General features: G+C 42.2%; 1 protein-coding gene across 12 annotated transcripts in view; it reads right to left on the bottom strand.

Annotated features, from left to right (window-relative positions):
* The window catches only part of cacna2d2a (calcium channel, voltage-dependent, alpha 2/delta subunit 2a), a 909486-nt gene that overhangs the window by 21170 nt on the left and 863166 nt on the right, over positions 1 to 25150 (bottom strand). For 5 of the 12 annotated variants that reach the window (XM_059944501.1, XM_059944502.1, XM_059944499.1 and 2 more), the window contains 5 exons: positions 12503 to 12655; positions 9487 to 9539; positions 5804 to 5859; positions 4723 to 4849; positions 3396 to 3505 (listed from right to left, as the gene is read on the bottom strand). In XM_059944501.1, coding sequence (XP_059800484.1) covers positions 3396 to 3505; positions 4723 to 4849; positions 5804 to 5859; positions 9487 to 9539; positions 12503 to 12655 — 499 coding nt within the window. Of the gene's footprint in view, positions 1 to 817; positions 3506 to 4722; positions 4850 to 5803; positions 5860 to 9486; positions 9540 to 12502; positions 12656 to 15104; positions 15801 to 25150 lie in introns of those variants that run through there. The other 7 variants (XM_059944500.1, XM_059944510.1, XM_059944498.1 and 4 more) reach the window with 4 other exon arrangements.

Consider the following 25150-nt stretch of genomic DNA (forward strand, 5'->3'; position numbering starts at 1 on the left):
GGTTTTGTACGGATTATAGGAAGGTGAATGCTGTAACGAAAACAGATGCATATCCAATTCCTAGAGTAGATGATTGTGTAGATAAAGTTGGAAAGGCAAAGTTCCTTACAAAGATTGATTTATTGAAAGGGTATTGGTGTGTTCCATTAACGGACAGAGGTAGAGAGATTTCTGCATTTGTAACTACATCTGGGTTATATGAGTATAATGTTCTTCCATTTGGGATGAAGAATGCCCCAGGTACTTTCCAGAGGATGATTAACTTTGTGATTCAGGGATTGAAAGATACTGATGCTTATGTTGATGATTTAGTGACAGGAAATGATACTTGGGAAGCACACATTATTGCGATGGAGAAATTGTTTGAAAGGCTTTCAAAAGCTAACTTAACTATTAATTTAGCTAAGAGTGAATTTGGACATGCCACTGTGACTTACCTTGGTTATGTTGTGGGTCAAGGTAAGGTAGCTCCTGTTCAGGCAAAAGTTCAGGCAATTTTAGAGATTCCCACTCCAACGGGGAAAAAAACTCTCAGAAGGTTTTTGGGAATGGTAGGATATTATCGGAAATTTTGTAAGAATTTTGCTAATGTTGCCCTTCCATTAACTAACCTTCTGCGGAAGAATGAGAAGTTTGTATGGACGGTGCCTTGTCAAGAAGCATTTGAAAAATTGAAAACAATGATATGTCAACAACCTGTGCTTAAGGCACCTGACTTTGGAAAACCTTTTTCATTGGCTGTGGATGCTAGTGATGAGGCTGCAGGAGCAGTATTAATGCAAAGGAATGAGGGTGATGAGGTTGATCATCCAGTAGCTTACTTTTCTAAGAAATTTAATAAGCATCAAAGAAATTATTCGACAATAGAGAAAGAATTGTTATCTCTTGTTTTAGCTTTGGAATATTTTGAGGTATATGTTAGTACAACTCAGAAACCACTTATTGTTTACACTGATCATAATCCGTTAGTTTTTCTGAGTAAGATGAAAAACAAAAACAGAAGGTTATTAAATTGGAGTTTGATGTTACAAGAGTACAATATTGTGATGACATATTAAAGGTAAAGATAATGTGGTTGCTGATTGTCTATCCCGATGTTGAATGTACACTGTAATTTTTTTTTATGGAGTGGTTTTCTTTTCAATTGTAACACTCCTACTGTATTGTGACTTATAAGCTGTTATATGATGGTGTTGTGTATTGTGTATGTTATAAAATTTATACCTTTGTTTTTCTTGTAAGCAATTGTTAAAAAATTTTTGTTCTTGTCAGACCAAAAATGTTTTTTTTGGAGGGAGGTGTTATGTACTCGTGACACATGACAGTGGTGCCCTTGTCATGTGACTGGAGTTGAAGCTGTACTGGACTTGAGGTGATGGTCTTGTGATGGTGGTGATGTCATTTTCCTGCCAGTAGAGATCATGTGACGGGTTTTTTTTACAGGTTATAAAAGGTAGACCCCACCCTGTGAGGAGGGGCAGTTCGTGGCTGGATTTGCCAAGTTGACTTCATGCCACTGCGTGTTTGAAGTGATGACGCAGTTTAGTTGAAGGATGAAGTTTTTATTTAATGTCTAAAGTTTAAAAGGTCATCGCCAGCAGGTTCTTTATGATTCTGTTATTTCGCAATTAGAGGAGAGTGAAGATTCAAAGTTGGAAGTTAAAGATCAAGGAGAATCGCTTTCTACGGTGAAACGGGGGCGACCTTTGTTTGATCCTTATTTGGAAGGATTTCGTTGACTATCTTCGTGTTAATCCCTAGGTTTAACTAGAAAGGATTGAAGGTAGTGAAGAAGGAAAGGTCAGTGCCTTTAAGCCGTTCTGTTTCGTGAATTCTTCGTGGGAAGTTCGATGTCGGGGATCGAAGCAAGCGACGTGAAGGAGAATTTAAATCGTCCTGTAAAGTCTCTCCTTTTAAATGGACTGTGAGGGTATTGAACTTTTGGCAATACCACTTTAAAGAACTGTTTTGGAATATCACTTTACGAACTGTTTGAACAGCTGCTCAGCAGCTGTTTCCGGTTACGGTAGTGTTTGTTTACTTTTGGGGGGTTTGTTTTCGGTGTTTAATAAACGTGTTGTTTGTTATAAGAAACCCTTGCCGATCTCATATATTTATTGTTGCCTGAATACGTAACACCTGATAGAGGTGTCTAAGATGATGAGAGGCATTGATCGTGTGGATAGTCAGAGGCTTTTTCCCACGGCTGAAATGGCTGACATGAGGGGGCATAGTTTTAAGGTGCTTTTAAGTAGGTGTGTCAGAGGCAAGTTTTTCACACAGAGAGTGGTGGGTGCATGGAATGCACTGCCAGTGACAGTGGTAAAGGCAGATACGATAGAGTCTTTTAAGAGTCTCTTAGATAGGTATATGGAGTTTAGAAAAATAGCAGGCTATGCAGTAGGAAAATTCTAGGCAGTTTCTAGAGTAGAACATTCTGGGCTGAAGGGCCTATAATGTGCTGTAGATTTCTATGTTCAATGGGCTCAGGCCTCACACTGTGGGTTGCTTGCTTTTCAACCGTTGAAGATGAGGTGCCTGAGCCATCACGTTCTACCGGGGGCAGTGTGGCGCAGTTGTGGCAACTGAAGATTTAAAATGGACTGGGGGTCTGGACTATACACATAGATATTTGTCGGGTTGTGTTTTGTATACGTGTGGACTGGGCCTCAAAGCCATGGATTCGTCGAGTGGGGATCGGGCGCAGGGAAAAGGACTGAGCCTCAAAGCCACAGTGTCACCTAACGGGCATTGACAGTCGACTTGTATGCATCAAACCGTGGAGTCAGGTGCGGTGGGGAAGAGTGGGGTGATCATCAGGACTCTTATTGCGTGATTGTGATCTAGTGTGTGCTTACTGTGTGTGACTGTTGGTAATGTGTCTTTACACCTTGACCCCATATTAACGCTGTCTCGTCTGGCTGTATTCATGAAAATTCATATGGTTAAATAACAATAAATGGACTGAATTGAGCTGAATATAATCACAGCATTCACGAGGCTTAGGAGATGGGCCTAATGTGGGATTATCATTGATGGACAAAATGGCCAGCATCGACATATTAGACTGAAGAGCCTGTTCCTGTGCTTTACAACTCTATGACTCTCCTTGGATTTTTTTTTGCCATTAACTACATTAAGTTACATCATTTTTAGTGCCAATCAATCCCCTGGCACACGATTGGGATATGGGAGGCAAACAGACCACATGAAGGACAGCAGTGCAGACTCAGGGTGCATGGTAATATAAACAGCACCTGGGTTGTTAGACCTATGAGACATCAGCATTAACAGCTGCATCCTGATACCAGGTCCCTGGATCCTCTCGCTTCAGCACAGTGAAACTCTGAACATTCCTTTAGCTCCAATGTTAACAATGTGCTGTGACAGGATACATCTTACTTCAGCGTGGACCAGTTTGGTTTTGTCACACTGACTACAGGTCAGCTTCTCTGCCACCACAAACAGTAGGTTGGTTCTGGCCAATCTCTGCGCATGATAAAACCTGTGATGAGAATAAAGATTTACTGACAGTCTGCATCTATTGTACTAACACAGTCTTCTGAGAGATTCTATAGAATGGAACAAAACCAAAGTTATAGATGTCTTCTCTGCAATCAAAACCTGAAAATTGTTTTCAAGAATAGTAAAATATCCAAAATATTAAAAGCTTTGGAGTTTCCCAGTCACCAAGGCCAAATACACTTAGTTTTAAAGCAGCCTGTTTCTACTGATGACAGTACTTCCTTGTTTCACTAACCAGCACGACTCCCTCCGAGATACACAAGGCATGGGAGCAGAGGAAGTGGATTGGAAGTTGCAGCAAGATAAGGATTAAGATAATGTTCAGGCAAGAACAGCTTACAGATCATGTGCAGTCAGCCAGGCAAGAAAGGCCATTGAAGAGGATAGCTTCCCTTTGCACAGCAGGGTTCTGGAGTCCTTGAGACAAGATAAGGACATAATTGAAGGATGCAAGGCATGTATCAACTAACAACTAAAGTAACTGAAGTAACCTCAAAACGTCCTAAGTTGTTAGCTTTTAGTTTTATTGACTTTAAACACCTGTATTGTGAATAGTGATTGACCATGCAAGTAAGAAATTTAGTTAATATCTGTAACTGCTGGTCAATTCTATATAAAAATGGTATTCCTTTGTTCGGATTTCAGAGCAGTTTTGTGACAGGGGTTGTGCTGTTCCCCTTGTGCACAAGTAAATAGGGAGTGATTGAGGAACGAGTGAACGTTTTCAGAGTCCACTTAATCGGTGATGACAGTGGACTGGGGCTCAAACTGACCCTTTGCTGTAGGATGGCTCTTTAAGTATGTTATACTCCAACACCAATTCTGGGTTATTTAGCTACTGCAGTTGTCTCTCTGCACCGGCCCAGCAGCCAGTTAAGGCTCTACCTTAACTTCTGGAGCAGCAATCCCTATACATGTGACTGCATTTTCCTTTCCTTTTTGAAAATTCTCCAATTTTGCAGTTGATATTGGACTTGAAACATCACATCTAAACACAACCCCTATGTCATTTGATGGTCATGATTCCATAATGGAATTCCCCCATCCTTTGGCAACAGGAGGGTGGAGTCCAACATTGGGATTCTTGTCCTGACTAAGGCAGAGGTCAGACAGGGTCTTTGAACTATTAATTAGTCAGCTTTTACATTGGGTTTATTTCTATGGGAGTTGCCATGGACTATTGACTCAGTTACAAACCTGGAGCAGTTGTTGCAATCAATTAAATTGCTGTAGGATCTTCTGTTGCTGCCAAAGTAGTACTGTGTCTGCTTGGTGACACAGCTTGTCTCTCTCAGTTCAGTGCTGTCTGCCAATGTGTCATCTGCTAATAAAGGAAAGAGAAGAAATATTCATGAATGCAACTAGTTCAGATAACTAAGCTGAAAGCAGCAACTGTAAATAGCATTTGGTGATGAAGAATATTTAATGTTTGTTAAGATTCAGGGACATTCTTCAGCCTTGCTGTGAGTAACCTTGGTAAGTGTGTCTGGGTGAAATGGCTCCCCTGATGCTGGGCTTTTTCTGACTGGGCACCACAGTCAGTTGAGGGACAGTAGTGGTAATGGCCAACATAGCTGAGAATCTTAGTGTCTCCTGTCTGAGAGGAAACAGGCACACCTCCTTCTCCTCTCAACAATATCCCTAACAAGCTTCATCCCTCAATGCTCCTGGTAATCTTGTTGCCTTCCCTTGTCATTATTTTCCTCTTCATTTGAGGAAGAGGTGGATCTAGGCTTCTGGCCCATCTTCTCATGATGCTCTGCCAGAGAAATTGATCAAAAGCCCCATCCTATCTCATCTGTGTGAGGGCCCTTCATACTTGCCCCTCTTGCCCTTACCCTCTTCAAGAAGCCCTTGGAAGTCCAAGGCATGGAATAAATATCACTGGCAAAATAAATGTTCTGAGTACAAATACAGATCCACAGTTTGAAACCCCTGGAGGACTTCACGTTGTGTACCTATAGATGAATGTTAAACATGACAATCACAAGGTGTGGCCAAATGTCTGATAGTGACTGAAAGACTGAAACCCAGCTATCCAGTATGCTGACAAATAATGTAACTCTCCTGATGGACACAATGCCCCATGTGTAGAACCCGTTCTCTTCTCCATTACACGAGGTCGCTGAATGTTACCCAGAGCATGCTGGATTGATTTTTTTCATACTTCTGATATTACATAAGAGCTTTAGATTGTAAATCCAAGGCCTAAGTGATTTGTTTAGTTCTTTTTCTTTGCACTTCACCCACCCTGAAGAGAGACATCATTGATTTGTACCTGCTTGGAAGCTGATCTGGAAGGTTAACGTGTACAACAACTGTTGCAATAAAGACCTAGCAGAAGAAGGTAAAAGACAATCACATCATTACTGTGTTGGTAATAAAGAAATGGAAACACAGCTGCAAAGTTCAACGTAAAATTAAGTATCAAAGTACATATACTGTATGTTACCTAGAGATTCATTTTCTTGCAGACATTTATAGGAAAATAAATACAATAGAATTTGCAAAAAATTATACTTAAACAAAGACAGACAAACAGCAATATGCAAAAGAAGACAAACTGTGCAAATAAGAAGTTATATTGAGAACATGAGTTGTAAAGAGTCCATGAGAGTGAGTCTGTAGGTTGTAGAATCAGCTCAGATTTGTTGTGAGTGAAGTTATCAATGCCGGTTTAGGAGCCTGATGGTTAACTGTTCCTGAACCTGGTGGGGTGAGACCTAAGGCACCCTGTGCCTCATGCTTTAAGGTAATAGTGAAAAGGTGGGGACCTTGCTTATTGATGCTGCTTACTTGTGGTAGCACTGCATGTAAACGTGTTTAACGGTGGGAGGTCTTTGCTTCTGAAGGATGGAGCTGCATCCATCACTCTCTGTAGCCTTTTCCATTCCTGGGCATTGGTGTTTCCATACCAGACCATGATGAATCCAATCTGGAGACTCTCCACTGTGCATTTTATCTATTTATTTAGAGAGACAGCACAAAACAGGCCCTTCTGTCCCATTGAGACAGTGCTGGCCCAATTATACCCATGTGACCCATTTTCCTCCTCACCCTTGGAGTATGGGAGGAAAGCAGAGCAAGCACACGTGGTCACGGGGAGAATATATAAACTCCTTGCAGACAGTGAAATTGAACCCAGATTGCATGTGCTGTCGAAGTGTTATGCTAACTGACATGCCACTGTGCTACCCCTGCATCTATCGAAGTCCGTCAAACTTTTTGGTGATATGCCAAATCTTCTAACAAACATCTTAGCAAGTAAACATGCTATTGTGCCTTCTTTATGATGGCCCCCTGGTATGCTAATGCCAAAGAATCTAAAGTTACTGACCTTCTCCACATCTGATCCCCTAATGCGGACTGGCACATGGACCTTTGGTTTCTTCTTCCTCTAGTCTAAAATCAGCTTTATGGTTTTGCTGATGTCGAGTGAGACGTTATTGTTGTGGCACGATGCAACCAGATTTTCAATCTCCCTTCTATATGCCATTTTGCCCCACCTTTTGATCCGACTAACAACAGTAGTGTTGTCAGCAAACTTAAATACAGCATTGGGGCTGAACTTAGCCATCCAGACATAAGTGTAGAGCAGGGGCTGAGCACACAGCTTTGTGCTGCACATGTGCTGATGGTGAATGTGGAGGAGCTGCCGTTGCCAATCCCTACTAACTGAAGAACTCGAGGATCCAGTTTCACAGGGAAGTATTGAGGGCCAGATCTTGGAACCTAATGATTAATTTTGAGGGGATGATAGTGCTCAATGCTGAGCTGTAGTCAATGAAGAACATCCTGATGTACGCATCTTCATTGCCCAGGTATTGCAGAGATGAGTGAAGAGCCAATGAAATAGCATCTGCTGTTGATCTGTTGGAATAGTAGGCAAATTGGAGTGGATGCAGGTCACTCCTCAGGAGCAAGCTGATATGATTCATGAAGAACCTCTCAAATAAATACATCACAATGATGTAAGTGCTACTGGGGTATAGTCAGGTAACCATGAGACAGGTAACCATGCTTTTCTTGGGCACTCGTATGATTGAAGCCTGCCTGAGGCAGGTGGCTACCTTAGAGTGTCAAAGTAAGAGGTTCAAAGTTCAAAGTAAAATTTATTATCGGAGTACATACAAACCTGAGATTGCTTTTCCTGTGTGCATACTCAGCAAATCTATAGAACAGTAACTGTAACCTGGATCAATGATCAACAAACTGTGCAAATGCAAATATAAATAAGCAGCAATAATTAATGAATATGAAATAACGTGAAATGAAGGAGCAGGAAATATAAGATAAAGTGAGGCCATTTGAAATAGAATGGCCAGAAATTTGAAACACCAGAAATAGAATGAGTGTAGTTATCCCCTTATGTTCAAGAGCCTGATGGTTGAGGGATAGTAACTGTTCTTAAACCTGGTGGTGCAAGTCCTCAGGCTCTTGTACTTTCTACCTGCTAGCAGCAGCATGGCCTGGGTGCGAGGATCTCTAATGATGGACGCTGGTTTTCTACGACAACGTTTAATGTAGATGTGCTCAATGTTTGGGAGAGTTTTACCCGTGATGTACTGGGCTGAATCTACTGCCTTTTGTAGGTATTGGTGTTCCCATACCAGGCTGTAATGCAGCCAGTCAGCACACTTTCCAAAATACATCTATAGAAATTTGCCAAGGTTTTTGATGACATTGCTTTCTTTTTAATTATATTTTTATGATTGGTCCAGGACAGGCCCTCTGAGATAGTGGCACCCAGGAATTTAAATTTACTGACCTTCTCCACCTCTGGTCCTCCGATGAGTACCGGCTCATGGACCTCTGGTTTCCCTTTCCTAAAGTCTACAATCAGTTTGCTGGTCTGATTGACATTGCGTGACAGGTTGTTGTTATACCACCCAGCCAAGTTTCTGATCTCCCTCCTGTATGCAGATTTATCTTTATAGCCCACAACAATGATGTCATTAGCAAACTTGTGTATGGTGTTGGAGCTGTACTTAGCCACACAGGCATTGGTGTGAAGTGCGTAGAGCAAGGGGCTAAGTACACATTCCTGTGGTGCTCCTGTGCTGATCGAAATTGTGGATCGAAATTGCAGGTTGTGTTGCCAGTCCGAACTGACTGGGGTCTGAAAGTGAGGGAATCCAGGATCCCAATACTTCCCAGGTCTTGGAGGTTACTGATTAGTTTTGAGGGGATGATGCTATTAAATGCTGAGCTATAGTAGATAAAGACCTGTTGCTTCGGTAGACAAACTGGAGTGGATCCAAGTTGCCACTCAGACAGGAGCTGATAATGCTTCAACACCAGCCTCTCAACACAGTTAATCACTGCGGATGTAAGTGCTGCTGATGCCCGTAAACACTCCAGTCAGTTGATTAACATATGACTTCAGTACTCAGCCAGGCACACTGTCTAAGGCGAATGCTTCCCATGGATTTATGCCATATAGTGGAGGCATTATTTCTTGTCACCAGGGTGTTATAACTGTTCATTACATTGAGCGACGCTTCAAGGTCCTATTTAACTTATGAAAGACTCCACTGACTTCACATAGGAATTAATGCACCAAATATTGTGAATAAGGAAGCTCCTTTCAATTTACCATGTGATCTACAGGGATGGTGATTTTAATATCAACTCCTTGACTGTTGATCAAGTCCAAGAGTGGAGTTGAGGCTTCTGTTCTCAGAGACTGGCCAATAATATTGGGCAACAGGGTCTCACTTTGAGGAAAGAAATTAGCAACTCAATGACAGAGTGAGAATCTTTCAATTATAAATCTTGCAAGGTAAATAGGAATTATTTTTCAAATTAGAACCCTGGACTCCATTTCACTCAGCATCAGGACCACACGCAAACACAAAATACATAATCATTTGGCTCACACACAACCTACTTTATCACGAGGTACTGAAGGGTATGACCCTGTGTGGGATGTCAACGCGAAAAATAAGAGAATTATCTTACCAGGCAGCAGCTGAGCTCCACCAAGCCAGGTTCAGCAAATCAGAAACTGTAGGCTAAACAAAAACATAAAGCACTAATCAGAGATTCTACATGCCAATAGAGAAATACAGCTTTATATTTCCTGCTACCCTTCAATAGATAAGTTCTAGCAGGAGCTGCTATTCTAGATGTGATACTGCCCAGATTGACTTGCTAAATATGTCAACAGTTACCTTCCTTAACACCACCTTTCCTCGCTGCGGGTTGTAATCCATTACTTGCTGTATTTGAATAATTATACATTGTTCTGGCCACACCACTGTTCCCTAGATATTATCCCAATGTACTAGTCTTACCGAGTCCCATACTGGGACATTCTTTTCATCTTCTTGCTTATTGAACCAGAAAGACATCTTATTCCTCTTTCTCCCTGTCAGTTTATTTGCTAGGGCAGGAGATTGCTCAATGTTTCCCCATAATTGGAACTGTCCTTTTAATCCTTTGTGCTATACATAGTGCACCCCTATTAGTGTGTTATTCCTCTTATCATTTATCTCAATTCACAGGCATCCTGTGTACATTTGATAGTCACCTCCATTCTTAAATGTACCACCATTTCATTTCCAATTAACTTGCCTGCCCCATCATTTTGAATGTTTTGAATGTTATCATAATGTTACTAGGACAGTGGTGACACATGACAGCATGTGGAAGGGCATCCAGGACATCACCAATTACAAGACAACATCACCTGACTGTGCAGGTCCCTCCCAAATGCGCTGAATAACTTCTACGCCCGGTTTAAGGCGGAAAATGACATGGCGACGAGGAAGTCCACCCTTCCTGCGAATGACCAGGTGCTGTGTCTCTCCATGGCTGACGTGAGAAGAACCCTGTGCAGGGTCAACCCACTGAAGGCTGCTGGACCAGACAACATTCCTGTTAGAGTGCTCAGAGGATGTGCAGACCAGCTAGCAGATGTTCTCACTGATATCTTCAACATCTCCCTGAGCAGCGCCACCATTCCAACGTGCTTCAAGGCCGCCACCATCGTCCCCGTGCCGAAGAAGTCTTCAGTGTCCTGCCTAAATGACTACCGTCCTGTTGCACTCACATCCATCATCATGAAGTGTTTTGAGAGGCTCATCATGAGGCATATCAAGACCCTGCTGCCCCCCTCACTGGACTCTCTGCAGTCCCAACCGCTCAACAGATGACACCATTGCCACCACCCTCCACCTGGCCCTAACCCACCTGGACAAAAAAGACACATAACGTTCGGATGCTGTTCATAGACTTCAGTGCAGCATTCAACACAATCATCCCTCAGAAACTGATTAGAAAGCTGGGCCTATTAGGCCTGAACACCTTCCTCTGCAACTGGATCCTAGACTTCCTGACTGGGAGACCTCAGTCAGTCCAGATCAGAAGCAGCATCTCCAACACCATTACACTGAGCACGGGGGCTCCCCAGGGTTGCATGCTCAGTCCACTGCTGTTCACTCTGGTGACCCACGACTGTGCTGCAACACACAGCTCAAACCATATCATCAAGTTCGCCGATGACACGACCGTGGTGGGTCTCATCAGCAAGAACGACGAGTCAGCTTACAGAGAGGAGGTGTAGCGGCTAACGGACTGGTGCAGAGCCAACAACCTGTCTCTTAATGTGAACAAAACAAAAGAGATGGTTGTTGACTTCAGGAGGGCACGGAGTGACCACTCCCCACTGAACATCGATGGCTCCTCGGTAGAGATCGTAAAGAGCACCAAATTTCTTGGTTTTCACCTGACGGAGAATCTCACCTGGTCCCTCAACACCAGCTCCATAGCAAAGAAAGCCCAGCAGCGTCTCTACTTTTTGTGAAGGCTGAGGAAAGTCCACCTCTCACCCCCCATCCTCATCACATTCTACAGGGGTTGTATTGAGAGCGTCCTGAGCAACTGCATCACTGCCTGGTTCGGAAATTGTACCATCTCGGATTACAAGACCCTGCAGCAGATAGTGAGGTCAGCGGAGAAGATCATCGGGGTCTCTCTTCCCGCCATCACGGACATTTATACTACACGCTGCATCCGCAAAGGAAACAGCATTATGAAGGACCCCATGCACCCCTCATACAATCTCTTCTACCTCCTGCCATCTGGGAAAAGGCTCCAAAGCATTCAGGCTCTTATGACCAGACTATGTAACAGTTTCTTCCCCCCAAGCTATCAGACTCCTCAATACCCGAAGCCTGGACTGACACCTTGCCCTACTGTCCTGTTTATTATTTATTGTAATGCCTGCACTATTTTTGTGCACTTTATGCAGTCCAGTGTAGGTCTGTAGTCTAGTATAGCTTTCTCTGTTTTTTTTTATTACATAGTTCAGTCTAGTTTTTGTACTGTGTCATGTAAACCATGGTTCTGAAAAACGTTGTCTCATTTTTACTATGCACTGTACCAGCAGTTATGGTCGAAATGACAATAAAAGTTGACTCGACTTGACTTGATAATTTGTAAAATCCAGCCACTAGACTTGTACAATCAGACATCCATTCTCCCTGTGACATCTACTTCTTCAGTCTTCTATACTGCATTCCATTTCCCTATTATCTTACTGTTCTTTGTTAGTGAATGGAAATTCAAACAGCTCTCGCTTAGCAATAATCCTGTTTATTTATACCATCTACCTATTTTCATGCCCTCAGGGTATTTACTTTATCTCTTGTTGCATTTTGAACTTTATTCACTATTTTCCCTTGAGAAATTTCTTGGAGCCATCAGTCTTTCAGAGATCCTGTCACATAGAGACTGCATTAGCTAGAGGATGACAATGAGTACTGATTGTTATGGGCAGTGTGGCTGATCTAACTCTTCAACACCATCGAGCCTGGAGGGATTCCTGTTGTTTTTCTTCATCACTTACCTCCTGCAGCCCAATCAGAGAGGGCTTTTCCCACCCTCATCACCAATATTTTTATAAAATATATTTACAACATAAAGAGGAAGACATACCTCATCTCCTGATTTCTAGCAGTGAGTATAAACTTACAATGAAGATGGATCTGGGTGCTGCTCCTGTGTCAGTATTATGGGAGGGGCCACACACAGACTGATAGTCATAGGATTCCCTTCTTGTGTAGAATGAAGCATTGTAGAGTGCATTCATCAAACTGGGATCCACTTCACTGAAGAACATACCAATCTGGAGAAATAACCAGATACATAGTGCACTTTGAAGCTTTTCTATATGGCATTTGTGTCATCTATAAATGTACTCATTCGCTCATCCACATTACCATTGAAGTCATTTCTACGTATCACAAACAACAGAGAATCCAGTTCAGATCTCCGCAGAATACCACTTGTCATGGACCTCTGTACAGAGAAGAAATCACATCAACCACTACTCTATTTTCTATGGCCAAGCCAATTCTGAATCCAAATGGCTAAGTCACCATATATCCCACACATCTTAATCTTCTGGATGAGCCTATGATGAGGAACCTTGAGAAGATAATTGTAATAAGTCTTCTTTACCATGAAGAGATTAAACATTTCAGATACCTTTATCTCTCTGAGTTGACCTTCAACAAGCACCTGATCTTCAACTCTAACAAACCTCCTTGTTAGGGCATATTCTGGAGTTATGGAATACAGCAAATGTTAATTTCAACAACAACCAGTCTTCAGATCTGAAAGTGGATTGCAGATTGAATTTAAAATGCAGTTGAGAACAATGCTGTTTCTGGAGCTGCAGACTGGGGTTGTTGCCAAACCAGGAAATATCCATTCACACAAAATGTCTGCATATGCATGATGCAGCTGTAGAGACAGGTGATTAAGGCTACATCCACACTGGACCGGATAATTTTGAAAATGACGGTTTCACATAAAAATGATAGGCATCCACACCTGGCATTTTTGAAAATACCTCCATCCACATTAACATGGGTATTTGGGCAATCTCCTCTTACTGGGCATGTGCAGGACACATCTACAGAAAACAAGCGACATGTTTGGTGTCGAATCTCGCCATGAAAGTGCGTGTTTGTGCAGTTACAGACTAGAAAAACTTAAAACAAAATTGCCAAACGACAGACAGCATTAGCTGTTGTGCAGGAAGACTTAAAACTAAAAAACAAATACTGGAGCATGTGGAGGCAATTGACAGGGAGTTTACAGACAGTATGACCCAGCTGACAACGAACATTGAAAAACTGACTAACTCTGTTGCATTAACAAAGCAGCTTGTTAAATGTATAAAACATGTCTGCATCAGTATTATCTTGTATTTCCATACAATGTTACATTAGGCTGTTACACATCTATTGTCAGAGAAGTACTTGCATAAATAAATAAACCACCTTCATACCAGCAAGGACAGAAAACAAGGCAAAGTGAGTATACTTATTTATTCAGCAAGTTATGGGTCAAAGTATTTGGTGAGTACATTTCTACTGGCTTCAGTCTCGTTGCCATCTGCTCTGAAATTGTTAGGTTGTGCATTCAAGAAAACAATGAAATGCCGCGCAGCCGCCACCATCTGTTCCGGCACTTCATCACATTGTTTTAAAAAATCTTCTGTTACCCCATCCACACTACTCTGCCCAATCAGTGTTTTTAAATTTACACACTCTGGAGGGTGTTTTAGAAAAGCTCCATTTTCAGGGGATGAAAATGCCATTTCAGTGTGGATGGAGGGTCAAAACGAAGAGAATTTATCCGGTCTAGTGTGGACATAGCCTAACACTCATTTTGGGTGTGTTGGAGTGAACATTTAGGTATTTGAAATACAGTGCAATTCAAAGGATACATTATGAAGCATTGTAACCATCGAAATTGTCCTGTTGTTACTCTTGTTCTTTAACATATAAAGTGTGATGCAACACTGGGTCAGGAGGCCTCATCTTCCAGGAGTGTGTCCAGTATGATGCCTCCTTGTTGTGCTGAATAATGTCCTCTCTGTCACTAGCTTCAGTGTCTCCCGGTGACTTTGTTCACAGTCACATACTCCTCTTGACTAGAGGTCAGCTTCTTCTCACTACCCTGAGCTGTTCCTACCCCAGACAGTATTCAAATTCATGACTTTGTTCGATGGCAACTTCTACAATTTCCCTTAAATCTTTGGCCAAGGCTTCGACCACTTGCTGCAATTTTAAGAGATGTGCAGAAATGAACGTCAAACATCTATCTGCTCAGAGGTCAAAGCAGAGCAAACTGACTCTACCAAATCATCCATTCAGCTGCTCTGTGTCTGGCTTCTGCCTCAGTGAAATGCCCTGGCCATTCACTTCATTAGCAAGTTGGTCTAAGTTGTAAGTGTAGCAAATAGGACCCATTTCTATTCCCCACTCCAGTCATCCACCACGGAAAATGCCACAGTGAACCACATTAGTGATGCATCTGAAGAACCTTCTATACAACTCAAATAATTAATGACTAACTGAATCAGCGAAAGCCTGTGGATGATACTAGTCCAGTTCAGGTACCGGACAAACAGCTAGAGACTTGGCCTTCTGATCTGTGATTATGTGCTCAGATCTTATCATCGGAGATTCAGTTTGGAATTTTAAGTGTCACGTACCCTGTGACCGAGTTACCAAACCAGCAGAAACAGAATGATATGTTGGAGTCTGGTGGTACTGTAACTAAAGGTGTTTATTAGTAAACTAAGTAATACAGTATCAAAAATGCAAATATACATATAAAACAGGTTAGCAATGATAAATACAGAAGTGCAGGAATAAGAATCAAAACCAAGCTCTATCGTAGTCTGGGGTAAATGAATAGTCTTAAGGTAACGCAGAGTTCAGTTTGGGTTGAGGTAGTTGCTGTTGTGACATTGGAGAGAGAGAGAGGGAGAGAGAGAGAGAGAGCGCGAGAGAGAGAGAGAGAGAGAGCGAGAGAGAGAGAGAGAGAGAGAGAGATGAGCAGTTGCAGCAGGCAAACATTCCATTGTCTTCTTGTTCTGTTGTGCTGTTGTGGTCACTAACTGTGACCCCTCCGTTCCCGGCCAGACCGTTCTTCAGTGGTGGACTTGTCACCCAGGCGAGGGTGGACACACACACAAGCCCCCACCGGTCTGCCTTCACACTCTGTGAGCCTCTGACCGATTCCCCCAAATCGATCCTCCAAGCCCCCACCTTCCTGTGGGTGCACAACACTCCTTCAGTGTCCAGTGGCGTGTCTGCCAGTGTCTCAGCAGACTCGTCTTTTATCTCCCCTACCGGGGTACCAGCCATCCATCAACTGACCATGTCCATCAAACTGGCCACTCCCTCCTGTCTCAGCAGGCACCTGGCATCACTCTGCTGTGTCAGCAAGGATTCACACAAGCAGGCAAAGTCCTTGGAAGTAAAGTCAACAATCAGTGGAGAAGCCATAATTTTAAATCCTTGTGTCTCTCTCATTATCAGCATGTGCAGCATGCGGCCTCTCTCCCTCTTTATCTCTCTCTCTCTCTTGTTAGCAGCATAGTTCATGGGGGGGGGCAACTCTGGACCCCATCTCCCCATGGTTTTCTCATCACCCATAACATAAGTTTGCTGCTGCCTCAACCTCAGGTGCTAATTGATGGTTGGACTTTGTAAATGTAGGTGCTCCATTTACTCCCAGAATACAGATAATGTGTGGATTGGGAAGTTAACTAACTACTGTAAATTGCCTCTAGAATGGGAAGAATCAAGGAGTCAATGGGAATGTGAAAGACAACTGGCTTTGGAGGTAGTGCAGAGGAGGTTCACCAGGATGATTCCAGAGATGAAGGTATTAATTTATGAGGAGAGATTGAGTCGCTTGGGACTATACTCTCTGGAATTCAGAAGAATGAGAAGGGATCTTATAGAGACGTACAAAATTTTGAAAGGGATAGATAAGAAAAAAGTCGGAAAGTTGTTTCCATTGGTAGGTGAGACTAGAACCAGGGAACATTGCCTCAAGATTCAGTGGAGAGGATTTAGGACGGAGATGAAGAGAAACTGTTTTTCCCAGAGAGCATTGAATCTGTGGAATTCTCTGCCCAGGGTAGCAGTTGAGGCTTCCTCACTAAATATACAGTTAGATAGGTTTTTACATAGTAAGGGGATTAAGGGTTATGGGGAAAAGGCACATAGATGGTTTATGGATAGATCAGCCATGATCTAATTGAAAGGTGGGGCAGGCTCAATGGGCTGGATGGCCTACTCTTGCTCCTATTTCTTATGTTCTTATGTTCTTAATAAGAACGGGAATAGAAATGACGGGATTATCCTGTTAACCAGCATGGACTACATGGATGGACCCTCTTTATGTCAGGATATTGTATGATTGGTCTGTGGTTTACATAGAACACAGAACAGAACAGCACAGGGACAGACCCTTCACCGCCTAACCTGCACAATGTCTATATTTCTGCACATTCATTTGCCAATCAGTATCCACAACACATATCAGTGATTCTGAGATCCACGAACTGATTAATCATTCATGTCCAGGTCATGAATATACTGTATATCAGAAGGTCCCACTGCCAATCCCTGTAATATACCACTGGTCATAGACTTCTAATGAGAAAAACTATGTTCCATCACCTCCATCTGCTTCCTATCACCAAGCCAAGTTTGGGTCCAATTAACCAGCTCACCTTGCATCCATGTGCCTTACCTTTCAGACCAATGTAATATGTGGGATATTTTCTCATGCCTTATAAAATGTCAAAGAAACATCTTCCAGCATGCTTGACTGTTGTCTTATCAAAAAAAATGAAACTAGTAACATGGTTTCCCCTGCAAAAGGCCATCCTGACTATCTCTGATCATCCTTTCCTTTTCCAAATATGCATACATCTTATCCTGAGAATTTCTTCAGTAATTTCCCCACCACCCACTTAAGGCTCACCAGTTTGCAGTAACCAGGCTCAACTCTCCTGTTCTTCTTAAATAAATATTAGTCATCCTCCTGTTTTTTGGTAACTTACCTGTGGCTAATGAAGATGCAAAAATCTCTGCCAGGGCCCCAGCAAACTCCTCTCTTGTTTCCCATAACAACCTGAGGGAGATCTCACTAAGATCTGGGAATTTATCCAAGACATCTAACACATCTCTTTTCCTAATACAGGCATGTTCCAGATTATCTACCATAGTGCCAACCTCAACCTCACCACCCCCCACTCTCGTACTCATTATCCTCCACATTCTTCACCTCGGTGAACACAGACAAAAAGTATTTTATTTTATTTAGAGATACAGCGCAGAACAGGTCCTGTATTCATTCAGGATGTTGTCCACATCTCCTGGCTCCATATATAGATTTACCCTTTTGGTCCCTAAAGGGACCAACTTTTTCTTCCTTATATATTTATAGAATGTCTTGCAATTCTCCTTAATCTTACTTGCCAAGGACATTTCATAGTTGCTATTTGTCCTACAAATTCAATTCTTACGATTTCTCCTGCTCTCTCAGTATTCCTCAAGATACTTTCTCAATTCCTGTTACATTAGCCATTTAAATGTTTCCCCTTTCCCTTTAAATATCATTTGTTATCCAAAATTCACTAATCTTGTCACCTTTGTCTTTCGTCACTGTTGGCTCTGAACTCTGACTGACTCTCTTTTAAAACACTCCCATTTGGTTTTTTTTCTGCATGCATCTTCTCTCAGTCTAATTTCACTAGGTCCTTTCTTGTGCTTTTGAAATCAGGGTTCCCCTTGTTTAAGACCTTGAGAACCAACCTTAATACCTTTCATAACTGCTGTGAATCCTTCTGAATTATGTTACCGTTCCAAAAGCATTCTTCCACTGACACTTCCACCTCTTGACCAGTTCCATTTCCTAAGGCAAGGTCGAGTACTGCCACTGGCTGATTATGCTTATTAGATATTGTCTTTAAAATCTTCCACTGACATATTTAACTCTGCCACATCCAAGATGCTTGCACTAAAGTAATCCAAAAGAAAATTAAAATCCCCACTACTGTAATTCTCCTGCCCTTACATTTTTCTGCAATTTCCTTTCATTATCTGTTCCTCTTATTCCCACTGGCTTCTGGGAGCCCTCTCGTACAACACACATGTAGCTTTTATAGATGTTTCCCTAGATATTGTCTCTAAGTGTTGGTGTAATTTCATCATTGCAACCAACAGCTGATCCATGCTCTAAGCTCATCTGATTTACCTGAGCATTACAGTAAAACAGTTGAACCTGCCAGCCTTCCCATATCCCTTAACCTGCCTGTGTCCTGGGCTTGCTTGATTTATCCTCCATGTGCTTCTTCCCACTGCCTCACTGCTCCTGTGCTTCCCAACTCCCTGCCAAATTAGTTTAAAGCTTACCATGTAGTGTGAGCTAACTTCCTTCCAGGGATTTTGCTGACCCTCAGTTTAGGTGTAACCTGTATCTCCCGTGAATAGTTTCCAGCTGCCCCAGAAGAGATCCCAATTTTCCAAGAACCTAAAGCCCTCCATCCTATGCTAATTCTTTGGACAAGCACCTGCCCTATTCTCTTTTTTCTACTCTCATTAGCATACTGTATAGCATAGGGAGTAATCTCAAGATTCTATTCCTAGAGATCCTTCTTTTTAGTTTTCTGCTAAATTCACTCTGCAGGACCTCATCTCACTTTCTACCTGCATCATTGGGACCAACTTCATCATAACCTCTGACAGTTCTCCCTGCCCACTTTGAGTCATCCCTTGACCTTGGCACTAGGGAGACAACAGATCATTCTGGAGTCTTGATCTGAGCCACAGAAACACCTATCCCCACCATGTCACTCGCCTAGACTCCTCTTTCCCGCTCTATGGATCAGAACCAACTGCTGCTTTCCTCTGGGAGACCAACAGTATCCAGCATGCTCTACCTGTAACCACAGAGAACTCCTGTATGACCTGCCTACCATCAGTGTCCTTCCTGCTGGCCACCCATCCATGCTTTCTCTGTCTCTGCAGACTGAGTGGCTCACTCAATGTGCTGTCTACCACAGTATCAGCATTGTGCATACTCCACAGTCAGTCCAGCTCCATGTGGTCAGACAGGACACAGTTCCTGCAGGTGGAGTCAATGGGGACTCTGGGAATATCCCTGATCTCCTACATCTCACACTAGGAAGAGGTCACCACCCACACTTCCATATCCTTTATCTCCAGTAACCTTCTATAACAGAAGAAAAGAAGAACCTTACTTAGTCACTGCTCACCCTCAGCACTGAAATCAACACTCTAACCTCAGCAGCAGAACTTTGACCCCACCCCACACACACACCTGTCTCTCACCTGCTTCTTGATTGCTGACAATCCTGCACGATCTCTAATCCTAGTGCCATGTCTTGGCCTTATCTCACTTCTATGTGCTCTCAGGTTTCACCACCAATCACTATTCTTTTGCCCCAGTGCCATTTTCCTCCATTAATCCACACACCTTAACTTCCTTAATCTCTGAAAGTCTGTCATCCCTATGATGAATATTGTTGCAGAGTCTTGGCCTCTGAATCCCTCAGTAAGTTGACAGCTCCAGTCGTTCACAATCTCTGAATGAATAAGCTTCTTCTCAGAAGACAATTGAGAAGACTGGTAGAGTGGGTGTGCATATAATGGATGAAATGTAATGAAAGAAAGATTATTTCTCCCTCCTAGTCCCAATCTGACATGCTGGTTCATGGCCTTCACTGTCAGGTTGGAGAAGTAGCATCTCCAACCCAACAGCAGGAACGTTGATGTCTCTTACTTCTCGTAATTTCCCCCCCCTCCCTGATTATCTTTTCCCATTCCCCATTCTTGCTTATTTCTTACCCCTTCTCTTCTCATCACCTCCTTCCCTTTCTCCTTGGTCCACTCTCTTCTCCTATCAGATTGCCTCTACTTCCACCCTTCACCTTTTTCACCTATCATCCCCAGCTTCTCACTTCATTCCCTCCCCCACCCACCTTCTCTTTCACTTGATTTCAACTATCACCAGCCAGCTTGTGCTCCTTTCCCTCCTCCAACCTTCTTATTCTGGCTTCTTCCCCCTTCCTTTCCAGTCCTGCTGAAGGGTCTCAGCTTGAAATGTGAACTATTCATAGATGTTGCCTGACTTGCTGAGTATCACCGGCATTTTGTGTATTGATTGGATTTCTAGCATCTGTGGAATATCTTGTGTAGATGATATACTTTGTTAGGTATAAATGTTTGTATAATGAGGTAACATTTCAAAGGGGCTGGAAGAGCTGAATCCTGGACATTGATATGGAAATACTGAGATGGTTTGAAAAGTGAAATAAATAAAGCTGACAAGGTCCTGGACTTTACACTGCCTATTATGTTACAACTCTGGTTACTCTGCTGCAGGAGGGATGTGATGGCTTCCTAGAGAGTGCAGTAAAGCTTTTACAGAATAGTCTAGGGGTTAGAGTAGTGGTCCCCATCCACTGGGTTAGAGGGTTCTGTTGATTGGATTAGCCAGAGGAACCAGAACTTTTTCAACTCAGAGTTAGACAAAGATCACAGCCGATTTGATGTAAAGAGGAAAGCATTCATGCAAAAGGATCTTGGCCCAAAACGTTGACAATACTCTTTTCCATAGATGCCGCCTGGCCTGCTGAGTTCCTCCATTTTGTTTGTGTTGCTTGCAAAAGGAATAAAGTGCTTCCATTAGTAAACTGCTGAGCACCAGAGTGATGTCCTGGACCCTTTCTATCATTTCATCAAGTGTTTCATATAATAAATGTCATTTCTATCTTATTCAGAGGAGGTTCACAAAAATGACCCCATGAATGAAAGGGTTAATATACGAGGAACGATTGATGGCTCTGGGCGTGTATTCACTGGAGTTTAGAAGAATGAGGAAGTATATCATTGAAACATTGAATATCAAAAAGCTCGGATAAAGTGGATGTGGAGAAGATGTTTTTATAGTGGGGGTGTCGAGGACCAGAAGGTACAGTGTTATAATAGAGGGACTTCCATTCAGAACACAGATTAGAAGGAATTTCTTTAGCCAGAGGATGGTGAATCTGTGGAGTTCATTGCCACAGCCAGCAGTGGAAGCCAAGTTATTGGGTATATGTAAAATGGAGGTTGATAGATTCTTTATTAATAAAGTTGTCAAAGGTTTCCAGAAGAAGCCAGGAGAATGGGTTTGAGAGAGATAAGAAATCAGCCATGATGGAATGTGGCATAGACTCAATGGGCCGAATGGCCTAATTCTGCTCCTATGTCTTATGGTCTGATGGTCTTATTTGCAGACAGATCAAGCAGCAGGTTACAAGTCAGGAGTGCAGCAGAGCATTCTATAACCCAATAACAATTACAGCATGGAAACAGGCCATCTGGGCCCTTCTAGTCCGTGCCAAACGCTTACTCTCACCTAGTCCCACCGACCAGCACTCAGCCCATAACCCTCCATTCCTTTCCTGTCCATATACCTATCCAATTTTTTTTAAATGAAAAAATCGAACCTGCATCTACCACTTCTACTGGAGGCTCGTTCCACACAACTACCACTCTCTGAGTAAAGAAGTTCCCCCTCGTGTTACCCCTAAACTTTTGCCCCCTAACTCTCAACTCATGTCCTCTTGTTTGAATCTCCCCTACTCTCAATGGGAAAAGCAAATCCAAGTCAACTCTATCTATCCCCCTCATAATTTTAAATACCTCTATTAAGTCCCCCCTCAACCTTCTACGCTCCAAAGAATTAAGACCTAACTTGATCAACCTTTCTCTGTAACTTAGGTGCTGAAACCCAGGTAACATTCTAGTAAATCTCCTCTGTACTCTCTCTATTTTGTTGACATCTTTCCTATAATTCGGTGACCAGAACTGTACACAATGCTCCAAATTTGGCCTCACCAATGCCTTGTTCAATTTTAACATTGCATCCCAACTCCTATACTCAATTCTCTGATTTATAAAGACCAGCATACCAAAAGCTTTCTTCACCATCTGATCCACATGAGATTCCACCTTCAGGGAACTATGCACCATTATTCCTAGATCATTCTGTTCTACTGCATTCTTCAATGCCCTACCATTTACCATGTATGTCCTATTCTGATTAGTCCTACCAAAACGTAGCACCTCACACTTATCAGCATTAAACTCCATCTGCCATCTTTCAGCACACTCTTCTAACTGGCCTAAATCTCTGCAAGCTTTGAAAACCTACTTCATTATCCACAACGCCACCTATCTTAGTATCATCTGCATACTCACTAATCCAATTTACCACCCCATCATCCAGATCATTAATGTATATGACAAACAACATTGGACCCAGTACAGATCCCTGAGGCACACCATTAGTCACTGGCCTCCAACCTGACAGTTATCCACCACTACTCTCTTGGCATTTCCCATCCAGCCCCTGCTGAATCCATTTTACTACTTTAATATTAATACTTAACGATTGAACCTTCCTCACTAACCTTCCATGTGGAACCTTATCAAAGGCCTTACTGAAATCCATGTAGACAACATCCACTGCTTTATCCTCATCAACTTTCCTAGTCACCTCTTCAAAAAATTCAATTAAGATTTGTCAAACATGACCTTCCATGCACAAATCAATGTTGACAGTTCCTAATCAGACCCTGTCTATCCAGATAATTATATACACCATCTCTAAGAATACTTTACATTAATTTATCCACCACTGACATCAAACTTACAGGCTGATACTTGCTAGGTTTACTTTTAGAACCTTTTTTAAACAATGGAACCACATAAGCAATACGCCAATCCTCTGGCAGCATCCCCGTCTCTAATGACATTTGAAATATTTCTGTCAGAGCCGCTGCTATTTGTACACTAACTTCCCTCAAGGTCCTAGGGAATATCCTGTCAGGACCCAGAGATTTATCCACTTTTATATTCTTTAAAAGCGCCAGTACTTCCTCTTCTTTAATCATCATAGTTTCCTTAACTACTCAACTTGTTTCCCTTACCTTACACAATTCAACATCCTTCTCCTTAGTGAATACTGAAGAAAATAAATTGTTCAAAATCTACCCCATGTCTTTTGGCTCCACACATAGCTGTCCACTCTGATTCTCTAAGGGACCAATTTTATCCCTCACTATCCTTTTGCTATTAATATAACTGTGGAAACCCTTTGGATTTATTTTCACCTTACTTGCCAAAGCAACGTCATATCTTCTTTTAGCTTTTCTAATTTCTTTCTTAGGATTCTCCATGTGCTTGGATGAGTGCAGTGCCAACTATTCTTAAATCTTGTAATCTCGATCCAGGATCATGACCCCACTTAATTGGCACCTCCTTTGCCACCAGCACACAATGACTGATGGTGGTGCACTGCAGTCATTCTCCCATGTCTCCAAACCTGCAGCATCTGCCCCTCAGAAAGACAATGGCAACAGATCATTACCTCCTCCTAAAGAACTGCACGCACATTGGTTTGCCATTATTTGGAATGTGCTACCTGAATTAGGTGGGTGGTGTAAGCTGAGTTAGACTTACACTTAGCGGTCATCTAATTAGGCACAGTATACCAGTACATCTGCTCATTAATGCAAATATCTAATCACCCAATCTTGAGGCAGCAACTCAATGCATTAAAGCATGCAGACATGGTCAAGAGGTTCACTTGTTGTTGAAAACAAACATAAGATTGGGGAAGAAATTAGATCTAACTGACTCTGACTGTGGAATGATTGTTGGTGCCAAATGGGGTGGTTTGAGTATCTGAAAAATTACTAATATCCCGGGATTTTCACACTCAACAGTCTCTAGAGTTTACAAAGAATGGTACGAAAAAGCAAAAAAAAAAATCAATTGAGTGGCAGTTCTGTGTGTGAAAACACCTTGTTAATGAGAGAGATCAGAGGAGAATGGCCAGACTGGTTCAAGCTGACAGGAAACCAATAGTAACTTATATAACTGTGTTGCAACAGTTGTGGGCAGAAGAGCACCTCTGAACATACCAAATTGCAGCAGAAGACCACGAACATACACTCATGTAGGAAGTACCTAATAAAGTGGCCACTTAATGTTGGTCTGTTACTGCATAATACTGAGATGTGTTGCTGGAGGGCACCATTTTCTACCTGAAAGAACACTGTGGGATTGGTCTATCATTGCATAAGACAGATAGAGTATTGTTGACACGGGTCTGTCAATGCACTTTGTACAGTACATGCAGGAATTGGTCTGATCAGAATCAGTCCTTAGTGTTATGTTATGATAGACCTAAATGCATGATGCAGTGGGTCTGTCACTGTCTAACACAATGGTATAGAGGTGTGTGCAGGCTTATCATGGTACACAAAAATAATATACAACACTGGAAGCACTTAGCAGTTCAGGCAGTATCTGTAGAAAGGAAAGCAGAATTAACAAATGGTTGCCAACCTGACTGTAACTCAATATTAACAGTTATTGCTCCTAAACCGTGGGAAATCTGATTTTACTAGCATAGGAGAGGACCTGGGGAAATAGATTGGAAGTAGATGCTTATGGGTAAGAGCATAACTGAATTGTAGGAGAGTTTGGAAAGAGTTTCGAGTTAGTTTGTTTAAGTGAGATTGAGAGGAAAGATGGTAATACTGAATGGTTGATCAAGAAAAGAAATGAAGTACAAGGTAGATATACACAACTGGTTAAGGAATATACTTAGAACTGAGGGTGTAGCAGGGAAATTAAGGAATAGATAATGTAGGAGAAAATTTAAGTAAGAAATTAAGAGGCTATTAATGGGCCATGAAATATTCTTGGCAAGTAAAATTATGGGG

This window comes from Hypanus sabinus, chromosome 19, assembly GCF_030144855.1.
Source record: "Hypanus sabinus isolate sHypSab1 chromosome 19, sHypSab1.hap1, whole genome shotgun sequence".
NCBI classification, from domain to species: domain Eukaryota; kingdom Metazoa; phylum Chordata; class Chondrichthyes; order Myliobatiformes; family Dasyatidae; genus Hypanus; species Hypanus sabinus.